This window comes from Onychomys torridus, chromosome 6, assembly GCF_903995425.1.
Source record: "Onychomys torridus chromosome 6, mOncTor1.1, whole genome shotgun sequence".
NCBI classification, from domain to species: domain Eukaryota; kingdom Metazoa; phylum Chordata; class Mammalia; order Rodentia; family Cricetidae; genus Onychomys; species Onychomys torridus.
Genome location: NC_050448.1, coordinates 92,455,767 through 92,482,498, shown reverse-complemented (window position 1 = coordinate 92,482,498; position 26,732 = coordinate 92,455,767). Strand labels below are relative to the sequence as shown.

The 26,732-nt window shown below is 43.6% G+C and overlaps 1 protein-coding gene across 1 annotated transcript in view; it reads right to left on the bottom strand.

The window, feature by feature from the left end:
• Positions 1-1,999: 1,999 nt before the first annotated feature.
• The window catches only part of Frrs1 (ferric chelate reductase 1), a 42,106-nt gene continuing 17,373 nt past the window's right edge, over positions 2,000-26,732 (bottom strand). The window contains exons 6-16 of the mRNA XM_036190964.1: positions 25,903-26,085; positions 16,904-17,002; positions 15,148-15,295; positions 11,765-11,878; positions 10,386-10,501; positions 7,643-7,729; positions 5,860-5,957; positions 5,550-5,608; positions 3,103-3,246; positions 2,571-2,632; positions 2,000-2,493 (exon numbers count right to left, since the gene is read on the bottom strand). Coding sequence (XP_036046857.1) covers positions 2,401-2,493; positions 2,571-2,632; positions 3,103-3,246; positions 5,550-5,608; positions 5,860-5,957; positions 7,643-7,729; positions 10,386-10,501; positions 11,765-11,878; positions 15,148-15,295; positions 16,904-17,002; positions 25,903-26,085 — 1,203 coding nt within the window. The 3' untranslated portion in view covers positions 2,000-2,400. The remainder of the gene's footprint in view (positions 2,494-2,570; positions 2,633-3,102; positions 3,247-5,549; positions 5,609-5,859; positions 5,958-7,642; positions 7,730-10,385; positions 10,502-11,764; positions 11,879-15,147; positions 15,296-16,903; positions 17,003-25,902; positions 26,086-26,732) is intronic.

The following is a 26,732-nucleotide window of genomic DNA, read 5'->3' as shown; positions in this document are numbered from 1 at the left end:
CCCACTCATAAACTCACGGCCACTGCGGCTGCCTGCACCACACCTGCACAAGACCAAGCCAATCCGTGCTCTAGCATGGAGCGGGAAGAGGTCCATGCACCCCATCCCTGAGGACCTATGGACAGGCTTCCGGCGGGAGTGAGTCCATTTTCTTTAAGGGTGTGGCTTGTGATAAATCCACCTTGCTCCCCAGTGGGTGGCCCCCAACCCAGAAGTGTATAGATCATTCAAACTAGAGTAGAATATTATAATACATATACAAAGATGCAGTCTGGAAGTAGGGAAGTAGTGGCAGGTCTAGGAGGAGTTGGGGGAATATGAACAAAATGCATTATGTGAAATCCTTAAAGAATTAATAAAAATATTTCTTTTCAAAGAATACATTACAATATTGGTCTCAGCACTAGAAATCCAGCAAGTTCACCTGTCTGGGAACAGAACCCAGGCAAATTCCACCTTTTCCTGAAAAAAGTTTTTTTCTTGTCAGGTATTGAAAATGAATCATTAAGAGAGATGTTTTGGCCTTCAGCAGCTTATAATGGAAAACCAAAAGAAAATGTCTTCATATAGATGTAAATTGTTACTCAGAATGTCTTGTTTCTCCAATGCTAATATGAGGGCCAGGGTCTCATAAACGCTACTCAAGCCTCGCACTACTGAGCTACATCTCCAGCCCTTTTTCTTTTGAAATAAAAACATTCTCACAGAATAGTGTAAACTGTAACACGGAACATGAACATAGGAAATTCCTACCTGAATCCTAAGCTACTTGAAAAAAAAAAAAAGGAAATATTCACTTTCTTTGTTAGAAATAAAACCATGATGCTGAAGTCATTACTCAGATAGAAATAGGGTTTGGGGGCCAAGCAGAAACTATATCATAATCAGAAACAATATTCAAAGAAATAAAATATATCCCCTCCCAATCCTTTTATTTTTTAAATGTCCAATTTTGCTTGTTTCCTTTGCCTAAGAAAATTATCTTCATTTGCTACAGGGTTGGAGGAATATAAAAGAAAATATCAAATAGTCGGTATAACTAATTTTTTTTTAGAAAAATTAAGTCAGAATGTAATAGCACCAGTCACTAATTTAAGTTTCTAGAACCTACTACCCCAACTCAAAAAGAAAAAAAAAAAATTAAGAGCCATAGAGTGTAAGAAAATAGGCCCATTTAAAAAAAAAAAAAAAAAAAAAAAAAAACTTAAGGTGAACAGATGAGTCCTCCGGTGTTACAGCGCCACCCACTGGCTGTAAGCCCTCATAGCAAACATCAAGATAGAAATGATAAGTAGAGAGGGAAAATATCACTCACTGCCTGTGCTGAGTTACTAGTGCACCAGGAATGTTCCCAAGGAACCCGTCCATGTTATTTTATCCTCACAAGACATGAGAGCACTGGCTGGACACGCTCACAAGGGTGAGTTTTAGCCAATGTGGAATTCATGGCTTTGATCTCTCTCTCCTATAAGGACTGACTCATCTGAGAGCTGAAACAAAACAAAATGTCGTTTCAGCTCCATGGATGAAAAAAATTAAGGATATCTCTAAGCAGAAGATGCCCACTGCATTTCACTGCTAACAAAGAAAACGTAATATTCACAATATCATTAAATGTTAACGAAATGTACCAGAAGTAATGCAACACCCACAGCAAAGAACGTGTCCCAAACATGTTTTTTTCTTGTAGATTTTCTTTGTTTGGACTGTATGTGTGTGTGTGTGTGTGTGTGTGTGTGTGTGTGTGTGTGTGTGTGTGTGTGTGTGTGTGTGTGTGTCTGTGTGTGTGGTGTGTGTGTGTTCATAAAAACATCAAAATGTAGTAAGAATTTTTTAAAATCTAAGATCTCTAAATAAATTAGTCAACATAAATGTTTTCCTTGAAGTACCCACAGCAGCATTGTTATGAAAATTACAGTCCCTTTAAAACCAGATATAGTGGCACACACCTGTAATCCCACCATCTAGAGGCAGAGACAGGAAGATAGGTTTGGGGTTATCCTTGGTTACATAGCAGTTGGAGGCCAGCCTGGGCTACACAAAATCTGCCTCATTCCCAAAGATGCAATCTCCATTTATCCTTTGCCTGAGGTAATTCTCTTCATTTGTTAATCATTCTAGTTAACTGTTTTAAATATGGCATAGGATGTTGAGAGTCACGTCACCTGGAGTACAATGTTCCTTTTAAGATGCAGTAACACACAAAGGCTTGATTGACATCAGTGCACAGGCTATGTGGCCTGGCTGAATATAATCTGGATAAACCAGACTTCAGATCCTCTTTAGAAATGCCCATGGGTCTTCCGAATTAAAACACGTTCCTGGCAGTCAGCACAAGCTCCAGGTCTCCTTGTTTTGATAATTATGACCCAGGCCCACAGAAAAACAGTCTTTGCTTGCTCATACTTGGTTGATTGCAGATAAGAATATCATGAGGAAAGTCAGATTCCCACATATGTAAATCACCAACACCACCTTCTTAAAAACATGGCCCTGAAATAAAAACTGAGATTTAGCAGAAAGCACCATCGTTAAGATTTGTGTCAATCAACAAGAGAGGAAAATCTCACCTCTGCTTCAGCGACAGTTAGTGACTGAAGGATCTGAATTCTATCATCATCCAATATTTCAACTGTCAAGGACAAAGTATGTTTATAAGAATGGCGAGTAAACCAGTTGTCACAAAAAGAAGATAAAGCTTGAGTCCTAACATTTCCCAATTTTCTAGAATGTAGATTTGGCCATTCACACTATTAAATGTTGCAAACTTTCTGAACCTGGGTGGGATGGGGTGTGCGCGCACGTATGTGATTATACATGTCTGTGTTTGCACACATGCCATGTGCAAGCACACACAGAGACTCTTGGCCTTATTTTCTCCAATCAAGGTCTCTCCTGAACTTGGAGCTAGGCTGGCAGCCAGCAAATCCCAGCTACCCATCCTCCTGTCTCCATTCCTGCACAGCACTGGGGTCACAGACACACATAATCATACCTGACTTTTCATGTGGAGATTTGAACCCAGATCCTCATGCTTGCACAGCAAGCACATACCCTACACCATCTCTCCAAGCCCACAGTAGGACTTTTCAGGCTGGGTACCTTTTCGAGAGAGCCGATAAGCATGGATCTCCAGAAGCACCTCCGTCCCGATGTGCCAGACCACAAACCCCATCATGGCATAGGTCTTCTGTGGACTGGGGAGATTCAGTCCAGGTAAATCCATTCCTAGGAACATGGCTGCCACTATGGAGAAAAGAGGGGAAATAAAATGTACTCAAATATAGTGCCCAGTAAAAAGAATAATTGATGCATTACATTAATTAGAATATAGTAAACATGTATGAAAGGAATAATCTTTGGGGCTGAGATAATCTGATCTTCCTTATTGTAAGACTACATAAGACAAGATAGGAGATTATGATCTTACAATTGCTAAGAAAGCACCCACGAACTAGGGATGTAGCTCAGGGGTAGAGCACTAGCCAGCAGGCCTAAAAAGCCCTGGGTTCTATACCTAACATCAATAACAAGCACAAAAATACCTAACCTTTCCAGAAATGTAAGTCTGCAATGAAGAAAGGGTGAAGAAATGAAGACTTGATTGTTGACTTTACACTAATCCCACACTTAATCCCACAAGCAATAGAGCGTAAGGTGACAGGTGCCTCCCTCGGAGTCACAGATGTGCCTGGTGCAGGCCTCTATACCCAGCTGTTTGGGAGGCTGAGGCAGGCAGACCACAAGCTCAAGGAATGCCTGAGCTACAGAGTTAGCTCCAGGCTAGTCTGACAAACTGGTGAGACCTAGTCTCAAAATAAAAAGTATAAAAGGCCTGGATGCAGCTCGGCGCTAGTGTGCTGGCCTTCCATCTCTGAGGCCCTGGGGACTGAGTCCCCAGTGCTGAAAAGAAACACTGTATCAGAAAATTCCAGCTGCCCTCTGAAGACCATCTGCCCTGTAAGCACAGACAGTAGGGAAATGGGCTGGAGCCGGAGGGCTTGGACCTGCACACTCCATCCACCTCACCTGGGACCAGCACACCCCACCCACCTCACCTGGGACCAGCACACCCCACCCACCTCACCTGGGACCAGCACACTCCACCCACCTCACCTGGGACCAGCACACCCCACCCACCTCACCTGGGACCAGCACACCCCACCCACCTCACCCTGGGACCAGCACACTCCATCCACCTCACCTGGGACCAGCACACTCCATCCACCTCACCTGGGACCAGCACACTCCATCCACCTCACCTGGGACCAGCACACTCCATCCACCTCACCTGGGACCAGCACACTCCATCCACCTCACCTGGGACCAGCACACTCCACCCACCTCACCTGGGACCAGCACACCCCACCCACCTCACCTGGGACCAGCACACTCCACCCACCTCACCTGGGACCAGCACACTCCATCCACCTCACCTGGGACCAGCACACTCCATCCACCTCACCTGGGACCAGCACACTCCATCCACCACACCTGGGACCAGCACACTCCATCCACCTCACCTGGGACCAGCACACTCCATCCACCTCACCTGGGACCAGCACACTCCATCCACCACACCTGGGACCAGCACACTCCATCCACCTCACCTGGACCAGCACACTCTATCCACCTCACCTGGGACCAGCACACTCTATCCACCTCACCTGGGACCAGCACACTCCATCCACCACACCTGGGACCAGCACACTCCATCCACCTCACCTGGGACCAGCACACTCCACCCACCTCACCTGGGACCAGCACACTCCACCCACCTCACCTGGGACCAGCACACTCCATCCACCTCACCTGGGACCAGCATACTCCACCCACCTCACCTGGGACCAGCACACTCCACCCACCTCACCTGGGACCAGCACACTCCACCCACCTCACCCTGGGACCAGCACACTCCACCCACCTCACCCTGGGACCAGCACACTCCACCCACCTCACCTGGGACCAGCACACTCCACCCACCTCACCTGGGACCAGCACACTCCACCCACCACACCTGGGACCAGCACACTCCATCCACCTCACCTGGGACCAGCACACTCCACCCACCTCACCTGGGACCAGCACACTCCACCCACCTCACCTGGGACCAGCACACTCCATCCACCTCACCTGGGACCAGCACACTCCACCCACCTCACCTGGGACCAGCACACTCCATCCACCTCACCTGGGACCAGCACACTCTATCCACCTCACCCTGGGACCTCACTTGTCCTCCTCAAGAGTCTGGTCATTGTCATAACCTCATTTATTTGCAAAGGCAGATGCGAGGAAATAGAAAAGAAAGGACTGAGTTTTCAAGTTTTAAAGTCATTTTTTTTTTTAAACTTGAAGCTGAAATAATGATTTAAATAGTTACTTGTAGAAATTACTTTCTGGATTTCAATGTTTCAGGCTGATTTCTCCTCAACAACCAATTACTCCAATTACTAATGCATCTAAAATCATTTAAGCCGAATTACAGCTTTCAGTGTAAACAACCAGCAATTATATATGAGTAAGTGGCATTGCAGTGACTTACTTACCTGCTATTATTCTAGCAGCTGTCCCCACACTCCAGTGAGTCCAGTTAAACACTTGCCTCCTACCAAAAGAAAGAACCAGCCGCTAGTCTTTAAAGCAATGCAATAGCAATCTATCCCTGAGAGAATAAGAAGCATACAATTTCCCTATTGCCGGGGAACTGGGTATCTGAAACCCATTGTAAAGTCCTTAAATGTAAACACAATCAACCACCCCATGCTACAAATGCAGTGTTTCTACTTTGAAGAGAAATTAGTTACCCATCTAATGACACACACATTGAGGGTATTTCTATGTAAGAGCTGTCCGTACCTCGGGTCATGTAAAGATGGTCTGAAGGTGGCCAGCAGAGGCTGAAGGGCAGCTAAAGTCATCACCATACAGCCGACGTACGGGTGGTAGCCTGCGCGCTGAACAAAGGGCATCATGAATAGTCAGCCTTTCCCGCCAATGGAAATCAAATTTAAAACCATACATTGCGGAGGAGCTCACGGAAGGATTGTAAGAGCCAGAGGACCAGGAAGTTGGCTGTGAGATTGCATGTCCAAGAGATGACATAGAAACTACCCTCAGCCTGACTAAGACTTGAACACCAACAACAACAACAAGCATGCTAACACAGAAGGGGGAAATGTTGTGAAGTCCTACCCCGAGACAACCACAGGTAACTAACTACTGACTGCTGAGAGAGGGGAATTAGTCTCTCCCAGGGATGAGTCCCCTAATTGGTTATCCAATGCAAAGTGTCAACTCTAAAGTTATATGTACACAAGCAACACTAAATGGACACAGAAGGTGAAGTGGGTAGCCATTCCAGCCTTGGCCTGGAAGTTCAGCCCCCACTGAGGCTTCGGGAATGGTCACGCCTACAAGGCGGGGCTGAGAGAGGACACTGAAGTCGAGGGATCTCTTTGGTGCCTGGACCCTGGACACTGGAGGTAGACCGAGCAGAGTTCTCCAGAGAACATACCTTTGCCAGACCCTGCAACCTATCCCTTCATTTGTAAGTTAGCCCACAAAATAAACCTCCCTTTTAACTACGTGGAGTGGCCTTAATAATGTCACCAATAAGAAGGTTATATTTATATTTTTATGTTTGTGGTGTGTGTGTGTGTGTGTTTGTGAGTGTGTGTGTGTGTGTGTGTGTGTGTGTGAGAGAGAGAGAGAGAGAGAGAGAGAGAGAGAGAGAGAGAGAGAGAGAATGAAATAAAGAGAACAAGGCCATCAATTTGAGGAGTGAGGGGGAATGTGGAGAGCTAGAGTGAGGAAACATGGGAAGGGCTAAAGGGAATAAAGGACGAAAAGGGGACTGATGTAATTATTATATTTTAATTAATTTTTTAAAAATTGATAGCATATATACAGCACTTAGCAAGACTGCCCATATAGCAGAGATGCGATTTCTACTGGCTTATCGATAATCATAAGACAAAGCCACTTTAATTGATCCTGTTTCTTAGACATCACACTTGGGATGGAGAGATGGCTCGGAGGTTAAGAGTGCTTTCTGCTCTCTCCCAGAGGACCCAACTTCAGTCAGCACCCACATCAGGCACCTCACAACCACTATGCTTGCCCCTGGAGTGACACGGATCCACACAAATACACATACACATCATTAAAATAACAAAAATAGCTGGGCTATCATGGCTCATGCCTTTAATCCCAGCACTCAGGAGGCAGATGCAGGCGGATCTCTGAGTTCAAAGCCAGCCTGGTCTACAGAACAAGTTCCAAAACAGTCAGGGCTAACCAGAGAAACCCTATCTTTAAAAAAACAAATAAAATACATAAGTAAATACATAAATAAATAAATAAAAATCTTAGACCTCAAAGTTCAGATTTTCAACATTCTATAAGGAAAACACACTCACTAAAGGAGTACAAGGAATGAGATATGGCCTAAGTACCAAGCAATCTATATTCACAGCCTCCCTTCATTCCTGACCCCCCGCCAGGTGAAGTCATCAGCTAACTCAAAGCAAAAAGGATGTACACAGAAATGTCTCATTATCCACCTTTGAAAATATAGTAGCAATCTGCCTTGACATCAAAACAGATTTTCAGGGAGACATTCTGTCGCAGGCATACTTACCCGACTCCAGCCTCCTCTGTACACAAAAGGCATAACAAAAGCAGTGCAGGTGAGCACAGATGTCGCGAGCATGAGCATCCGATGCACCTGTGAGGGGAGATGACTAGCTTTATAAAAGACACCTGGTGTCACAGCAGGGCAATCATGGGAGATTCACTGAAGGCATACATTCCACTTACATCCAAACAGTAAAAGTAAAATGTCATAGACCATTAAGCTCAAGAAAACTCCATGCTGCTATCTCATCATTCAAGGGGGCTCACTAAGGCTTTGCCTACTCCCAACCACAAGCATGGATCGCTCACACACAAAGCTCGCTCACTTGCCAAGACCTTCGCTTCCTTCCAAAGGCGTGTATTAAGCTCTGTCATCATGCAGAGTAAGGGACAGCAAGGAAAGAAAAAAACACTGTATCCTGCAGGGCTTGTCATATAATCAGAAAAGATAAATGAACACTTTACAGAACATATAATTCTTTGTGGAAAATATTAAGAATGAAAATGGGCACTGTTCTGTATTGGGCAACTGGCTTAAGTCAAAATTGTTCCAGGAAAAGGTTACCCTATATGATATATAGTAAAATAGATAGTGACCCTATACGTTTCTGTGAACGTGTGACTGTCACGAACATACACACACACATCAATAGTATATGCTTAAGAACAGCAGAAAGATAAGATGACTCAGTGAATAAAGGCACTTAGTGCACAAGGCTGATGATGTTGAGTTCAATTCCTGATAGGCTCTGTCTCTTCACGGCAGCAGGAATGGGTATCACACACACATTTTGTAAAGAGAGAGTCAACTCCACAAAATTGTCCTCTGACCTCCACAGATGCTCACTATGGTACACACAGCCCCATGTGTGGAGGGGCCCCCAAACAGCTTGACCACACAGCAGCCATGACAGGCAATGGAGCCTAGACACAGCTTCTGTGACAGGCTTACTGGCAGGCAACACCCAGATCCAGGAAAAGCTTTAAGCTGATACCACCCAGAGATCCACCCAGGGATGAGGAAGTACCTGACATCCCAAACATCACAACCATTAGATAAGGTGGCCAGATGTCCCTGAATCTAGTACACCTATTTGTTATACAGATACCCCCCTCACTATGATAATAATAAAAAAAAAAAAAAAAAAAAAAAAAAAAAACCTCTGCCCCACCTGAGCTCAGGGCCCTCTGCTCTCACCGCTGCATTGGACAGACAGAGAGACCAAGCTCGGAGCTTGAAAAGAACAAAGGCTCTTTGCTTCTGCATGTGGGATTCAGTCTCCGTGGTGGTCTTAAGGGGGTTCCCGTGATCTGAGCATAACACATGCACACATCATGAACAGCCACATGACTGTGTGTGCCCCCACACACACACATTCATAAATAAATGTTAAAGAATAAAAGTAGTAGAAGGCTTGGACTGATAAAGGACATAGTCTTCCAGCTGGAAAATCCACAGAGCAGATTGGAGGAGGAGAAAAATAACGTGAGCAGGCATGAGAAATAACGAGTCACAGGCAAAGGCAGACAGAGTCAACACATAGCAAACAAGAGACTCACTAAGTGACTGGAGAAATGACTCAGCACTTGCTGCTCTTGCAGAGGACCCAGCTTCAATTCCCAGCACCCACATGTGGCTCACAACTATCTGTGACTCCAGGTCTAAGGGACCTGAATGCCTTCTACTGGCCTCTTCAGACACCAGCCATGCACGTGATGCAGACTCACATGCAAGCAAAATGACCATAGAGATAAGATAATGATAATAATACAACCATTTTTAGGAAGTGTTTTTAAAGAGAGTAAATAAAATAGATAACTGTGTCAACCAAGAAGAGAAATGAGGTAAGGTAAGAGAAACTCAAATCTATATGTCTGCATGAGTATGAAGAGTAATGGGTGCTCACAATGCCTCCATTTTTCCTAGACGCAGGTGTGTGCATTTTCATGACACGCCCTCACTGGTGGCTCCCTACATATGCAAATTCCCATCATCTACAGCCCATGGAGATAAAGCTGCTCTGCCTTTCTGTGAAAGGTTTTTGTTGACCCCCACTGTGTTCTGTAGGACCCTGACTTCCCATCCACAGGAAAGCTCAGCATGGAAAAGAGCACTTCCGGTTTCTCCTCCCACACATAATCAGACAACCTTGACTGTTAAATAGGGAGAGTCCAGCTCTCACGGGCTCACCAAGCAGAGGACAGACATGCAGTGAGCACCTCCATTTCTCTCTTCTGTCTGCCAGCCCTCCATACTTCAAAGTGACTTAGTGCAGTGAGCGAATCTCTCTCAGCTTCTCCCACTACAAACCTAGGGGTCAGGAAGGGTCATTTAACCCTGACACATTCTCCAATTCAGCCCGCCTCCTCACCAAGCCAGACTTTGTAAGGGATCTTGCATTGGCTCTCAGTTGCTTAGGAAACTGGGGGGAAGGAATGGATCGAAGACCTGCAATAGCTGTAATTGAGAAAAGGAAAGCACATGTGGGCCAGAGAGATGGCTGAGCGGGTAAGTGGATGGACGTGCTGGGAAGCCTGTTGACATGAGTGAGTGATCCCAGAACCCACACGGTAGAAGAAAACTGACTCCCAAAAGTTGTCCTCTGACTTCACACACACACACACACACACACACACACACACACACACACACACACTGAATTATGTAAAATCAAAAGCACACAAACTTCACAAGCTGCAGTGTTTGAATAACATGGAAATGGCTTTAAGCCTTCTCTGTCACCTACCTGAAACCAAGCTGCTTCACCGAGGAAGAAAGCTTTGGACCACACAGATCTGAAGAAGCGGGCAACCAGTACTCCTACACTAACTGTGGTCATCCATGCCACAAACATCAAGGCACCTGCAGGAGAGAAAGATGTAGTGATTCCTATCACAGAGTAAGTTAGCTGCTGCATCAATGGCCAAACCCAGTGCTCAGAAAATATAAACAACCAGCAAACTCCATTAAAGCAACAGAAATATGATCAGCCTCCCCGAGACACACACACACACACACACACACACACACACACACACACACACACACACTATATATATATATATCATAGTTTTTATTATGCCACCACTGTTGCTGCTAACAGCCAGCAAGGCCAGACCCTAGCTGTTACGAGGCACCCCAAGGGCTTTACATGTATTAGACAAAGTGGCCTTTGCCATTGTTAATGGGTATTTATATTGTCCCAGTTGGCTGGCTGGCTGGCTGGGGAAACAAAGGCACAGAGCGCTCACACAGCTTGACCCCAGGCACTGTGTTCTTAACCATCTTTCTCTTACAGCCTGGCTGCAGCTTTCTTCTCCCATACTCTTACTCCAAACAACAAATGAAAGATAAGGAGACATGTGACTTCCAAATCTAATTCCTGCCCAAGTGGAGGTGCAGCAGGAGCAGAGTCCGGCTGAAGCCAGGAAAGTGGCTTTCAAGGTGAGCTGTGGTGATAATCATGGAAAGCCATCGCCACAAAGAACTCTGGAGAACGTAAGGGGAATACAGTGAGAAAATCCCAAGAGGCTAACATGTTGTTAACGGTCAGTTTGCACTGTGTTCCTGCTTTTGAGTCCTAGCTTTTCAATGTAAGCCAGTGCGCTTTGCAAGAAGAATCAACTTTCACTGGTAGAGCCAAAGCATAGAAGAGCTTCTTGTCCAGGCACTATTCTCCCACTGTGGTGACACTCCTCATCCAAATAGCCAAAACCTAAGCACTGCACTGAGTACTTCCTGTGCTGAAATACTAACTCAAGAGTGAAACCAAACTACTGTTCCAACTAAACAACCAAAACCACACACCACTTTTGAATTAGCATTATTATTTTAATAAAAAAAAATCAAGGATTCAAAAGCATTAACTTCATTCATCCAGTAATACTCAACCCAGATGAATTTAAAATTCCCACTGCTGATTTTAATGTGCTGCTGGTGTTCGTACCACTGAATTAGATTTCCTTTCCCCTTTTAATAAAAACTGACAAACATTCAGAGAGACAAAAGATAAAAGAAACATGAACATTTGCTGGGTGACTCCTGCCACCATTCCTGATGCAGCCAGGGCCTGCTCACTGATTAGTGCATCCCACAAAACATGATAATGATGCTCTATTAACTTACCATGCGCCTTTAAAAGGGGTGACGAGTGGGACCCCCCTACGTTCTTTGGCGTGCCTGTCACATCGTATTTTCTGTACGTTATCAACGGTTGCTGAGAGTGCCTAAAAATTCGGCCTGAGAGGTGGACACAGAAAAGAAAATACCTTACAGTAATGAAAAATTGCCAGCCAGGAAGAGTTGACATCCACATGCAGAAGCAAAGCAAAGCAATGTTCGAGAGCCAGTGACTTTCCTGAAAATCAAGGAAATAGTTAACCAACAAGAAGATGAATCAAATGGAAGGATTAAAGTGAAAAGGACCAGTGTGTGCAATTAACAGGTTAAACGATGTCAAAATCACGGCTGATGACAAGTCACTGGAAATACCTGCTGTACTTCTCAAACACTGACGGATGTACTGTAAAGCTACAAGCCTTTAACCAAGCCTGCCTTCCAAAATCCCAGGATACGCTAACAGACACTGGGCCCGGGAAGACCATGCATAGACAGCTAAGAAAAGCATTTGATGATACAGAATTTGCCGGATGGCCAGTTCCGACTGGGTTTAAGTAACAAGTCAGAGTATCGTATACCAGTGACATAAAGGAACTGAGGGAAGAGCCGAGAGTTGGCTTGGTGCTAAAGAGCGCTTGCTCTTGCAGAGGATCTGGGAACCTGAGGCCCTCTTCTAACCTCTAAGGGTACCCAGGCACACACAAGGAAAACACCCAAACACACAAAATAACAAGAAATCTAAAACAACTTTTTTTTATAAAACTGAGGAAACATTATTATCTTTTTTCTATTTTTTCCCTTTCTTTCATTCTTTTGGGTTTTGTTTTGTTTTGTTTTTTTGAGATAGGGTCTCACTATGTAGACCAGGCTAGCCTCAAACTCATAGAGACCCACCTGCCCCTGCCCTGCTGCCGCCACTTCCTCCTTGGTGCTGGGATTAAAGGCGTGCACCACCATGTCTGGCCTTATTTGTGTCTTTTATTACTATTTGTTGAAATCAAATCAGGAAAATACAGGACTATTCCAAGTGTGTGCACATATGTGTGTATGTGCTCACTCTACTCTATAGGTAACATAACTTTTTAAACCCGGGCATCTGCATTGGAGAAAAATCTTTTTTCCCTTTCCCAGCAGGTATCAATTGCAGATAGCTTTGTGGTTAGAACCAGGACTCCCATGTCCACTTCCCCTTCTCCTTGACAGAATTTTGTTTGGTTTGAACCTGTGCAGGCCTGTGCACACTGTCACAGTCTCTGTGAGATCTCACATGCATCAGCCCTGTTGTGCTGGAGGATGCTGTTTCCTTGACGTCATCCACCTCCTCTGGCTCCTACAATCTCTCTGCCTCCTCTCTGCACAATGAACCAAAACTATAGGCACAAGAATATCCACTGCAACGTTTTTATATTGTTTAAAGAGAAAATGTAAACTAAACGTCCATCACTAGAATAGAATAAATTACAGAACATACAAACATATTTTAGAAAAATATGTGAGAGCAAAAATAGTTAAGAAACTTAATAGATACATAAACTTTTGTTGAAGACAAATGCTAGCTATCAGGTACCAGACTATAACCAGACTATATCACAGCAATTTCAAAGGGGGGGGGGGGGGCGGCCACGACACACGAATGTCTCAGCGGGTCATAGAACTTGCACACACACAAACACATGCATGCACACACAAATAATAATAACTGAAATAACTAAATTAACTTTTAAAAAATTATGAAAGATAATTAAAAATTTATGAAAGATACAGGTTATATTATCTGTATAACAAAATAAAAAGAGGGGAAGATCACCCAGCTAGATATTTATAACAGTATTTTTAATTTTTTAATAATTTATTTAATTTTATTCTTTTTTTTTAATGTGTATTGGTGTGAGAGTGTCATATCCCCTAGAACTGGAGTTATAGACAGTGTGAGCTGCTATGTGGGGGATGGGAGTTGAGCCCCAGTCCTCTGGAAGAGCAGCCAGTGCTCTTAACAGCTGAGCCATCTCTCCAGCCGCAACACTATCTTTTTAAACTATTAGTTTAAACAGGAAATCAAAACTAAAATCACAAGTCTTCTTAGAGATGCTAACAAGGAAGATACTTCAAAACACCTGGATGCAATCAAAGTAAAGACAAAGGATTGACATGATCATTTAATTTGTGGTTTAGTTAAAACAACAAAATGTAACCGTGCTGGTTAGTTTTTATCAACTTGATATAAACTAGAGTCACCTAGGAAGAAAGAATCTCAGTTGAGGAACTGCCACCATCCGATTGGCCTTTGGACACATCTATGGGTCATTTTCTTGATTAATGGTTGATGTGGTAGGGCCCAGGCCACTGTGGGTGGTGCCATCCCTAGCAAGTAGTCCTGGGGGACATAAGTAGCTGAGCAAGGCAAAGGAAGCAAGTCAGTAAGCGGTGTTCCCCCATGGTCTTTGCTTCGGTTCCTGCCTCCAGCTCCCACCTTGGTTCCTCCGGATGATGGACATAACCTGTCAAACAGAACCCTTCATTCCCACAAGCTGTTTTTGGTCAGAGCATCAGAGAAGCAAACTAAATCAGTAATCTAGAAAATCAGAAAAGAAATGTCAGTAGAATCAATTAAGTGTTTGGTAATTCAGAGCCCAGAAGTGTCACAGACAATGTTAGAAGTAAACAAGATGGCAAAGCTGCTGATATAGAAGATACTGTTGACGAAAAGGAAGATGAGGCTGTACATGGTGGTGCATGCTTTGAATTCCAGCCCTCAGTAGACAGATATGAGTGGATCTCTATGAGTTCAAGGCCAGACTGATCTACAGAAAGTGTCAAGAAGGACAGTTAGGGTTACATAGTGAGCTATCTCAAAACAAACAAAACAAACATTCAGATTCCTAAAGTATACTGGGATCCCAGGGCATCCATTTTACTTAGGAAATGATGGAGCAGAGCAGGCAGACACAAGCCCCTTCTAGCATGAATCACTGCCAGGGCTGGTACTCCACCTCCTGGAGAAGCTCATGTCCAAGGAGACCAGATCCTGACTGGATAGATTGTCCAGTATAGACTGAAGCTGGTATTTATTGCAACAATCATTTAAAAGGCACTGTTCCTAGGAAAGTACAGCAAAGCCCAAAGACTTACATAACTTCTTGCAAGGTGTTTACAGTTCTGGTGCAAATTCATTGTACAAAACAGACGCCTTTGAAATCGTAAGCAATGCTGCCTAGTAACCTGGCTGACATTCTTAGTATGAAAGTTAAGCCAGAAACTTAAACTCACAATCAAAAGAAAACCCCTTCCATACCTCAAAATGAGCAATTGTAGTGGTGTCTACAAAGGAGAGGGGAGAGGAAGAGAGAAAAAGGACGATGTGCAAAGATGGATTAAACCCAAGTGCTTACCGTCGTGGGCAGCACCTTCTGCTAGGAAGATGTAGTAGCTTTCGTTTAACACGAATCTGTTCCTAACCCCAGGCAGGGTGATGTTTCTTCTGAATGAACACTGTATGATGCCATCTGCCAGCCTCCAGGCCATATCCTTGAGAGGACCCTACAAACAAAGGGGCTTCTCAACACTTTCCAAAGATTTGCTAAAAAAAAATAAGACACGCTCAAAACCCTGCCCTGTTTCCTTTCTCTAAGGTTGGAGGAGCTTGTTTTATCTATAGTGTCCTTCCTTATCAAAGAACACCAAGATTTTTTTATATTATTATTATTATTATTATTATTATTATTATTATTCCAGTTTGTCTTTATGCCACTTGGCAAACATTATTTTTTCACTCTGAGCCAGACCTTCACAGTTCCTCTACCCAGCTTAGAAAATCTAACTGATGTGCTAACCCCAATCGGCCATCAGCACACCAACAGGAAACCTGAGGAACACCCTGGAGGCCAGCATGCAACACATATCTAGACAGGAGTCCCAGGCTTCTGAGCAAGCCAACCAACCTCACAGGAAAGCTAGGCACAGTGGCAGTGGTGTCACGAAGGGAAGCTGCTGCCCAGTCTCACTGCATTCACTGTGACATTAAGGAAGGGCCTACTGCTCCTTCATAGCACATTGGCTTGCCAACTGTCCTACAGAAAAAGTAATAGTTCACATTGGCACAGATGCCAACATGGGACAAGCAAGGCAACCACCTAGGCATCGGTGTTTACATGTGTTCCTCCTTCCTACTAGCCAAGAAACACTTGTGTAACTAACAGAAGGTTGGCTGTTTATCTGTTCGATTGACCGTTTTTGAGAGCAGGTGTAGTCTAGGTTAGCCTTGAACTCACTGTGTAACCAACAGTGATCTTAAAGTACCAAGCCCCCCCTTCAGTATTTACTTGTTTTCCTATATACGTATGAGTGTTTGACCTGCATATATGTATGTATATGCTTGGTGCCCACAGACGTCAGAAGAGGACATTGGATCCACTAGAACTAGGGTGAACCACCACATGAGTGCTGGGAACACAATCAGGGTCCCCTGCAAGAGCAACAAGTGCTCCTAACAGTTGAGCCATCTCTGCAGTCCCAATCTTGAACTTTTTCTTTTCCTCTTTCCTTCTTCTTTTTTTCTTTTGTTCTTCTTTTTTGGCTTTTCAAGACAAGATTTCTGTATATAACAGTTCTGGCTGTCCTGGAACTCACTCTGTAGACCAAGCTGGCCTTGAACTCACAGAGATTCACCTGCCTCCCAGGTGCTGAGATTAAAGGTATGGGCCTCCACAGGGGGTTCTGATCTTGAACTTCTGATCCTGGTGCTCCACTCACCTCGTGCTAGCATCACAGACATGCGCCTCCACACCTCACTTATGCCGTGCTGGGGACTGATCCTCGGCACACCCTTCCCCAGGTCTCATCTTAAAATCTTGTCCTCTAAGCGTTCTGATAATGTCAATAAGCCATAAAATACTTTTCCATAAGATGTAATGAAAGGAATGAAGTGATATGAGCAATAATTGATTACTTCCTACCAGAGAATTCTGTCCTGTGCTTTCTAAGTACAGAATGTTTCTTGGAGATCATGCTGAGAAGAATCCTGCTGTCCGGCCCTTGCCTGGGTGAGAGGCTAACCTCAGGGCTGGCTACACACACAGCCACATCAGTGGCAGACACGTAGCAGGAAGGTGGACCAACCACGTGCATGGCTAGCATATTCACACTCACCCTGGAGTCCATCACAGGATAACTTCGTCCCGTCAGATAGGAAGGCTGTATATACACTGTCTGGTCTTCACGAATGCATAAGTAAGCATCGTCGTCACCCTGGAAAACAAGCGCATTATTTTAAGGCACCTCTAATCAACCAGCATTTGATACTTTTTTTTTTCCAGAGCTGAGGACCGAACCCAGGGCTTCGCGCTTGCTAGGCAAGCACTCTACCAACTGAGCTAAATCCTCAACCAGCATTTGATACTTTTAAAACATAATTGACTCAGCAATAAATGATCTATGTAGTCTAGAGAACCAGTTGTTTATTTGTGAGCTAGAAAATAATGTTTTAGCTACGTGTGGTAGTACACACCTTTAACCCCAGCACTCAGGAGACAGAGGCAAGCAGATCTTTGTGAGCTTGAGGCCTGTTGGCACAGCTACATAGTAAGACCCTGTTACAAAAATAAATAAATATCTGGGAGTGGGGACACAAACCTTTAATCCCAGCCCTGGGGAGGCCGATCTCTGAGATCTAAGCCAGCCTACTTTACATGTCAAGTTGCAGACCAGTCAGGGCTACACAGTGTCTCAAAGATTAATTAAGAATAAAAGGGTGGGTCTGGAGAGATGGCTCAGAGGTTAAGAACACTGGCTGTTCTTCCAGAGCCAGGGTCCTGAATTCATTTCCCAGCAACCACATGACGGCTCGCAGCCGTCTATAATGAGATCTGGTGCCCTCTCCTGATGAGCAGGCATACATGTAGGCAGAATGTTGTATACATAATAAATAAATAAATCTCTTTTAAAAAAAAAAAAAAGAAAGAAAGAAAGAAAAGAATAAAAGGGCACTAAAATCCCTAAAGTAACATCAAAATAGACATGCTGGAGGTAGTGTACAACAGTAGAGCACTCACCCAGCATGTAAAGGCCCTGAATTGCTCTCTTTAAAAGACATACAGCCGGGCTGTGGTGGCACACACCTTTAATTCCAGCAGAGGCAGGCGGATCTCTGTGAATTCAAGGCCAGCCTGGGTTACCAAGTGATTTCCAGGAAAGGCGCAAAGCTACACAGAGAAACCCTGTCTCAGAAAAAAAAAAAAAAAAAAAAAAAAAAGACATATAGCATGCTTTCCTATTCCTATACCCACAAATGGATGCCACTGTTAGCGCTCCCATGCATACGGATTCCAACATTAGCATCTGTCTGTTTCTTCCTCCTCAGAGGAGAAAACAAGTTCTGGTACCTGCGTATCACTTAACTGTGAGCACTGTATGAGAGACTGACTTTCAAATAAATACACACATCATACACATTCATGACTGTGAATATGCAGCATTTATATATACAAAATATTGCTGCATATTGTACATATTCACTGGATTTAGTGTGGAATTTTGATGTGGAATATAAAAATACCTGAGTTGAGGTAGGAACTTCCTTTCAGTACAATTCTTTCGGATCCATTAGTCTCCAATATTCCTTAACTCTGAAAGTTACGTTATTCCTCTTTCGATTGGCTCTGAGAAGTCAGGCTGTGACTTCAGGGTACACTGAAGCAATGGTACAAATGTCAGCCTGAAGCCACTGTCTGTATCCCACTAAGCTAACGAGCCCCTTTAGCTACTAACTTCTTTTTTATTCTTCATTGTTATTACGTGTGTGTGTGTACATAATGTGCTCCGTCTGTATAATGTGTGTGTGTGTGTGTGTGTGTGTGTGTGTGTGTGTGTGTGTATCTTTTGTTTTCAGGGCTGACCATATGATATTGGATAAGCGTTGGTTTGCTCTTCCCTGGGGAAGACTATTCCCTCACTCTCAGCTTTCCATAGTTGCCTATAATTCTTTGTCTAGGGCTGAGGCCTCGTGAGCTTTCCCCCCTCCACGTTAGCATGTCTATTAGCGTTGTCCTGTTCAGGTTATATGTAGGCAGCCATGCAGGTGAGACTTTGTGGGTATGGCTTCGAACATTTCTAAGAGACAAAACCTCCCAGCAGAGGTTGGGGATTTAGCTCGGTGGTAGGGCGCTAGCCCTGGGTTCGATCCCCAGCTAAAAAAAAAAAAAAACCTCCCAGCAAACTCCCTGGTCCTCTGGCTCTGAGGACTTTTCCATGCCCTCTTTTGCACTGATCTCTGAGCCTCGGGTCAAGAGTTAGGTTGCAGATGCCCCACCTGGGACTGGTATGTAACAACAAACAAAAAGAGGTCATAAATTTGAAGAAGAACGGGGAATGGGGAGTTACACGGGAAGGTTCGGAGGGGGGAAATGGAAATGATATAATTATAAAGATAAAAACAGGATTTGTTTAAAGAAATTGCAGAGAAGCAATGAAATGACTCAGTGGGTAAAGGTGCCTGATGCCAAGCCTGGTGACCTGAATGTCATCCCTAAAGCCAACATGGTAACAAAAAAAAAAAACAGTACCCACATAAAAAGCCAGTCATGGCAATATGGCAATGTACACCTGCAATCCCAGAGCTGTGGAGGATGAATTAGTGAGAGCATCAGATTTAGTGAGACCTTGCCTTAAAACAAAAGGTAGAGAGCGATTGAGGAAGACACCTAACTTCAACCTCAGGCCTCCAAATGCACCTGCAAAGAAGTGCACGTACAAAAAAATAATAATAGCCGGGTGGTGGTGGCGAACACCTTTAATCCCAGCACTTGGGAGGCAGAGCCAGGCAGATCTCTGTGAGTTCCAAGCCAGCCTGGTCTACAGAGTGAGTTCCAGGACAGGTGCAAAGCTACACAGAGAAACCCTGTCTCGAGAAACCAAATAATAATAATAATAATAATAATAATAATAATAATAATAATAGTAATAATAATAATAGTAATAATAATAATACAGTCCAAGTAGTTGACTTAGAAGTGTACTAACTATAACTGAGAGGCATCCTGACTAGCGGAGAAGACAGGACATCAGAACGGGAGCAGAGAATTCAGTCTTCACCTCCCAAATGAACTCTTTGGAGTTACAGAAATCCATGTTGGAAGCATGGAAGCACACACTATCGGAAAGACAGAGGGGAGATTACAGACAGGAAGACCAGGGAGAGGGACAAGCCACACCAGGGACAGTGACAATGTGGTGAAGAGAATTAGAGCACAGTGCTGGAGACAGGGTCAAAGGTCCATGGGAAGGTTGGGAGGACAGCTCAGCAGGTAAAGGCACTCACTGCCAATCCTGATGACCTAAGTTTGATCTCCAGAACCTACATACTGGAAAAACAGTGTAGAATAAATTCCCACACAATGTCCTCTGACCCCCCCCCCACACACACACACATTTGTGCCCACACAGGGACACATACACAAAGTAAGAAAGTATAAAAATAATTAAGTTTTTTAAAAGCACGTTGGAGGGTCGATGTGGGCCATTCAGCAGTACTGAATACTTGCCTATCCTGAAAACTCTCCTCAAAATCAACCCACAGAAAGATACAGTATCTGCTAACATATTCAAACCTTAACTTCTACAAATTTTTGCTGCTAAAAAGAAACAGGTTTCTTGAGGAATGATGAAGTATGAGTGGAAAACATCTTTTGACACCAGAGAAATCTAAAACATGCTAAAAATGGATAGAGATGCCTAGAGAGGTCAGAAGGCGAGCTGAAGAGGCTTCCTCAATAAACTGCAACACAATGAGAAGGAAAAAGCCATCAGTCTAGGAGCTGAAAGATGGTTCAGCAGGTAAGCAGAGCAAGCCTGATGATCTGAGTTCAATATCCAGAGCCCGCAGAAAGGTAGAAGGAGAAAGCTGACTCCACAACGTTGTCCTCTGACCTCTACATGCATGCTACACACACACACACACACACACACACACACACACACGCACACACACGAGTGAATAAAATTGTTTAATTATAAAAAAAAAAATCCAATCCATCAATCCATAGAGTGAGTCTCTAAAGGAAGAAGTGTAGAGGAGAAGGCTCTTCTTTTCAGGGGACTCTCAACTGGTAACTCGGAAGTCACCACTCTGCAAAGACAGATGTGACAACTTGCTTTAGAGTCATCCCATGCTGAAGTCATTTGGCCATGGGTTACTGAAGAGCACAAAGTTCACAAAGAGTTAAAACATCACCCTGTGTATTATTTACTAAATACAAAGAGCTGTTTTTCATCTGCCCAATGGAAAAAGCTAGCAGATACCACAGACAGAACGATGTACACCTTAATTTGATTCATTGTTAGTGAGTCATTATTAGTACTTTGTCAAAATCCTACACTTACTTTGGGGTGTGTGTGTGTGTGTGTGTGTGTGTGTGTGTGTGTGTGTGTACATCACCCAAGGGGAAGTCAGTGAACAGCATGTGAGAATCATTTGTTCCCTGCCATTATGAACTCAACTAACCAAACTTGGTAGCAAGCACCTTTACCCACTGAACCGTATCACTAGCCCATTGTGCCAAAATTCTTATATTTTTGGTTGTGAACCTATCCTTTAATGGCTGAGCCATCTCTCCAGCCCTGTGACAAAAATCTTAATGCTGTGGGATGTCTTTCTGTATGCCGTGAATGTGTGTTGCTATGATTAGTTAATAAATAAAGCTGTTTTGGCCTATGGCAAGGTAGCTTATAGGCAGGAAGGAAATCCAAGACAGAGCAAGAAAAGCAGAGACAGAGGAGAGAGATGCCAGCTGCTGCCAGAAGAAGCAACATGTGAAAGAACCAGTTAAAGCCATAGAACATGTGGCAAAACATAGATTAATAGAAATGGTTATAAGTTATAAGAGCTAGCTAGCAAGAGGCCTGCCATAGACCATACAGCTTGTAAATAACATTAAGCTTCTGAGTGATTATTTTATAAGTGGCTGCAGGACCACAGGGCCAGGCAGGACCAGAGAAAACCTTCCAGCTCTATCTTAATATGAATCTACCATGTAAATGGCAGAACACGCAAGGTGGGCAGCGGTGGCACACATCTTTAATCCCAACACTCAACACTCAAGAGGCAGAAGCAGGCAGATCTCTGTGAGTTCAAGGCTTGCCTGGTCTACAGATTGAGTTCCCAGGACAGCTAGGGCTGTTACACAGAGAAACCCTGTTACAAAAAAAAAAAGAAGAAGAAGAAGATTAACTGCCAAAGTAAAGATCAAGACACATAAATGCATTGAAAGATAATTGCTCACTTTGGATAAGAATTTTCTTAAAAAAAATAGGTACAAGGGAACATTATTGGGACGACTGGGGAAAATGGAATATAAACTATGTAGTGCACAAAATGATAGCCTCATTATCAAATTTTCTCAATGTGATAAAATTGTGGTAATTACAAGAGAACATTCTTGTTCTTAGGAGAAAGGTGCCAAAATCTTTGAGATGAAATGCTGTCATGTCTACTTCCCCTCGAAGAGTTTGAGAGGGAAAACTGTATTCATATACACCACACGAGTCAACTGAGACAGAGTAATGGACCTGAACAGAGAAGAAGAAAGGTAAAGGGCAAATCTAGGTGAACGATTAATGGCACTCATTGGACTATTCTTTACACATTTCTGCCTTAAAGTTTGTAAAAGGGACAGTGAGGCTGGAAATGTAGCTCCGTGTGATGTGCACTGAGGCCCTGCGTTCGATTCCCAACACGCAAAAGAGAAACAACACAGGTAGAGAAACTTGAGACAGGAGGAAGAAGGAACTATGAATGGAAGGGATCCAAGTCACGGTCAAAGCCAAAATTCTTCCAAACACCAGGGAAGATGATGATAGCCATAAAAAAGGTGTCCTGTGATTTACCTCAAGTTGTACCTGACAAGAAGCCATTACACAATAATGCTAAGTGACTTAATATACAATTGCTGGCCACCAAGAATAAGGAAAACAAGGAGAGAAAATGATCATAAATTCAGTGTTACAGCGTTGATCTATGTTGTCCAAAAACAATCACTGGCATGAGACCAGCCAACAATGACCTCTACAATCCAGGGCCCAAGTAAGGTCAGAGCTGGGAATAACCTAGAGTTTGGTCACTGAAAGGTTATGTATGCAGCACATATAATACAGCAAGATACACATTCTGTCTTCATCCCCAGCTCCTGGTATAACACTCCTATAGCCTCTGGACTCTCCAAAAGTTTTTTTTGGGGGGAAGGGGTGTTAATAAGCTGACTGATGACTGGCAGCCCGATACCCATATGATTAAAAGATTAAGACCCTAATCTCACCCCTAATATACCAAGAGAGTAGAAGGTACTGAAGGTTAAGTAGGTCATCAATGGTCAAAGACTCGATGGATCATGCCTATGTGATGAAGTATGCACAAACCCCAGAAGGACAGGGTTTGGAGAACTTCCAGATAGCTGAACTTGAAGTTCCTGAAAGGAGCTGGAGAGATGGCTCAGCAGTTAAGAGCACTGGCTGCTCTTCTGAGAGACCTGGGTTTGAAAGATGGTGTGCCCAGAGAAGCCACGGAAGCTCCTGCCACACACACACATCTTGCCATGTGCACCTCTCTTTTGGTATCCTTTGACATATCGTTTATCATAAACAGAAAAAGAGTGCTTCCCTGAATTTGTTGAATTCTCCAGCCCCAGGACGGGGTGTTGAGAATACTGGTTTGTCATCCCTAGAGTCAAAAACACCGGGGTCTGACACTATCTCCAGGTTGAATGCCTGCTGCAAAATCAATTGCTTGCTTGGTGTGATCCACACTTAGGAGGATCACAGAAGCAACTTGTGTCGTGAGGGTATAGTTGGAGAAATGGACTATTTTCTACTTAAGAGGGGGATGGGAGAGAAGCTAGTAATGTGTTTTCTTGTTAAACTTTGTATAATGAAAACCACAGAGAAGACCAGAATGCAAAAATAAGCAAGCCAGTATTAGCAAAAATTTGGAAAATTATACTTTTCAGTTTCAGTGATGAAAGCAATTACTGTCAATTTATGAGACTTTTTTTAGGTAGACTTTAAGTTGTTAATCCAATCAGCATTTAAAATATCAAACATCTTCAGTATCTCAACTTATATGATATAGTCAAAAAATACCAGAACCCTGAATGTGGTGTCACATGCCTTCAATCCCAGTAATCAAGAGGCAGTGGCAGACAGATCTATGGAGTTCGAAGCCAGCCTGGTCTATAGAGTTCCAGGCTAGCCAAGGTTACCTAGTGAGACCCTGTCTCAAAAAAAAAGTTCATAAAAATACACTAAAGTTTTGAAAATAACAGCCTTAAATAGATATAACCACTTTTAAAGTATATTCTGAGGACGATCCATTTCCACCAATTTAGGCAACCAGGTGTACAACTGATTTTAATCATTAAGCAGGCTTCTCTCTGTAAACCAACTGCACCTGCATAATTAAGTCTTTTTATAAACACTTTTGATGAGTACTATAAGAGAAATAGGTAAGATTTCTAAGTGAGATAAAAATATCTCAAATTAGAGATAAATGCTTTTGTGCCATCTTGCCTACAACTTACAAGAACTAATCTGCCGGTGGGAAGTCCGCTATCACACTCAACACCAAAATCCTTCCCTCTTTCCCATTCCCTGTGGCCAGTAGGAGGAAATGCGCTATTACATTATAACATGAATTTGAGATATACAGTTATAGAAATAAGTTGTTTTTACTTTTCAAATGACAAATATATATGGTGTAATATGTCATGTATAATAAGGCATAACTGACATACATAAATGAATGCAGTGGCCCCGCGATCCACCTCAAGGAAATTATGTGTTTATCCTACAAGGCCTTTTAATTCCATCTGGGGTCCTCTTCAGAATTTGCTTCACAACCCATTCCATCCCGTTCGAATAACAAGCATTACCACGGCCTTTCCTTATTGCTTTAGAGTCACATTTGACTCTTATCTCAACCTCATTATTCATCTCAGGCACCAAATTTGATTCATTTTGCTAGTCCTGAGAATACCCAAAAGAATAAGCTGCCGGTCTGATGGTAATTACAGAGAGAAAGTAGGGGAAATATTTTGCACAATTACAGCATTATGTTCCATAAAATAAATATATAAAGCTTCCCATAAAAGTAACTCTGAAGAGAAAAGGCTGGAATTTTCTTCCTTCTGAAAGTGCATGAGGTAATGCATTGCCTTGTCACTATGGTTCCGTGTTTGGGGATGGGGCTTCACATCCCCATGCTGCTAGCCCCATGACCTCGAACCCCTGATTCTCCTGCCTTAATCTCCTGAACGCTGGGATGAAAGGCCTGTGCCAACAACTTGGGTGGCGTGCATTTTAGAATAAATCTTGGTTATTCTTTCACAGCCATGCCAGAGTTCTGTTATCCTTGGTTTTGTTTTGTTATTTTGAACTATGGTTTCCTCAAAAGGGGGGATGTCAAGTTTAGACCCTTACATGAAGAAAAGTCTCCAAAGACTGCCTTTCCTAATGAGGGAGTCACATTGGTGGCCATCCACTCGGCTTACTGCCGATCCTCCATGAAGAGGACTTACTCCTCTTTCCTCTCCCTGGGAAAACTAGACACTTCTGCAGCATCCTGCTTTTCCCCAGCAGCACAAGGCTGCCACCTACGGAATCCCTAAATCCACCCAGCAGCCCCCTCCCAGAAGAGAACGAATCAGGAAAAATACAGGCTGCCTTCCACACATCAGACAAAGAAGCAGCCAGAAAACATGGCCTGCACACAGGCTGCCCTCATTGTTGGGAAACTTGCTATGACTTTAAGACAGGGACACCACCAGTAGGGGGCGCTCGCTTCAGTTCTGGTGCCTGAGTGAACAATAGCCTGAAGGGCATGACAAGGGCATGACAAATGCGACATTTTATGTAGACATTTCTTCTGCCTGTGATTCCTGCTTTTTCACAAAGAGACATGAACATAGGATGGCAAATGGCCTTCCCAGCTGACCTGCTCTTAGAAATTACTGCCCAGCTATCGAGATCATGGAGCAGCCACTGAGATTCACATCCGTTCTTAGTATTTCCTTTCCTAGTCTACCCTCAGATCTGGAAGAAGCAGCTGACGTACTGCAGGTGTTAGCCTCTTGCTGTTGTCCCAAATGCAAGCAACAGATACAAACCATCCACCGGTCACGAGAAAATGCAAAGGACAGGTAGCCTTCACTGGGACCGCTCATTTCAACCATCACCGACTGGTCATCTCTGGTGAAGGACAAGAAGACACAGGCAGGCTCGTTCTCTGGATCACAGTTCAAGGGACTCCTGACACAGAACTTCGTGTTCCCACACTCGGAGGCACTGAACTAGAAAAACAACAAGAAGGGGAAGATCCTAATTATGAAACGAGCAGTTCACCGCCAAGGACTAGACAGCCATTACCTTCAAGTACGGGCTGCAACAAGAAAGCCTTCCAAAAAGGGAACAGAAGACACATCACAAATTAGAAATGGTCAGAGCATTCTTCAGCTGTGGATTTTTAAATGTAGTTAGTGTTAATTACAATTTGGAAAGCTACGCTAGTCAGCCTATAGTGGTACAAAAGTGCTCATGCTCATTTAATATATAAAATACTTCACACCATCCAAGACCAGGAGAAGCAAGTTTCCCTGCAGATTTGGGAAATTTCCTAGGACAAAGTCTACACTGGCAATCTTGTCTAAGCAGGTACCTTCTTATTTTCAAGAGGTAGTTTTTCAAAAGCAGGCAAGTCAAACATGGGCAAGTCTTTCTATATAGATCTTGGGAACAGCTTTTAAAATTTACAGTCAAAACTTGCAGTTAAGTGATACAGGACAAGATGGGATGCTTGTAAATACCACCACTGCAAATAACTGCAGGAATAACTCTATTGTGTCAGGAGGCACAGCCAATGTTCTACACTAACTGAACCCAGAGCCTCCTAGCGTAGTACCTAAGGGCCACCCACCGCACCACCTTAGGCTTAATAGAG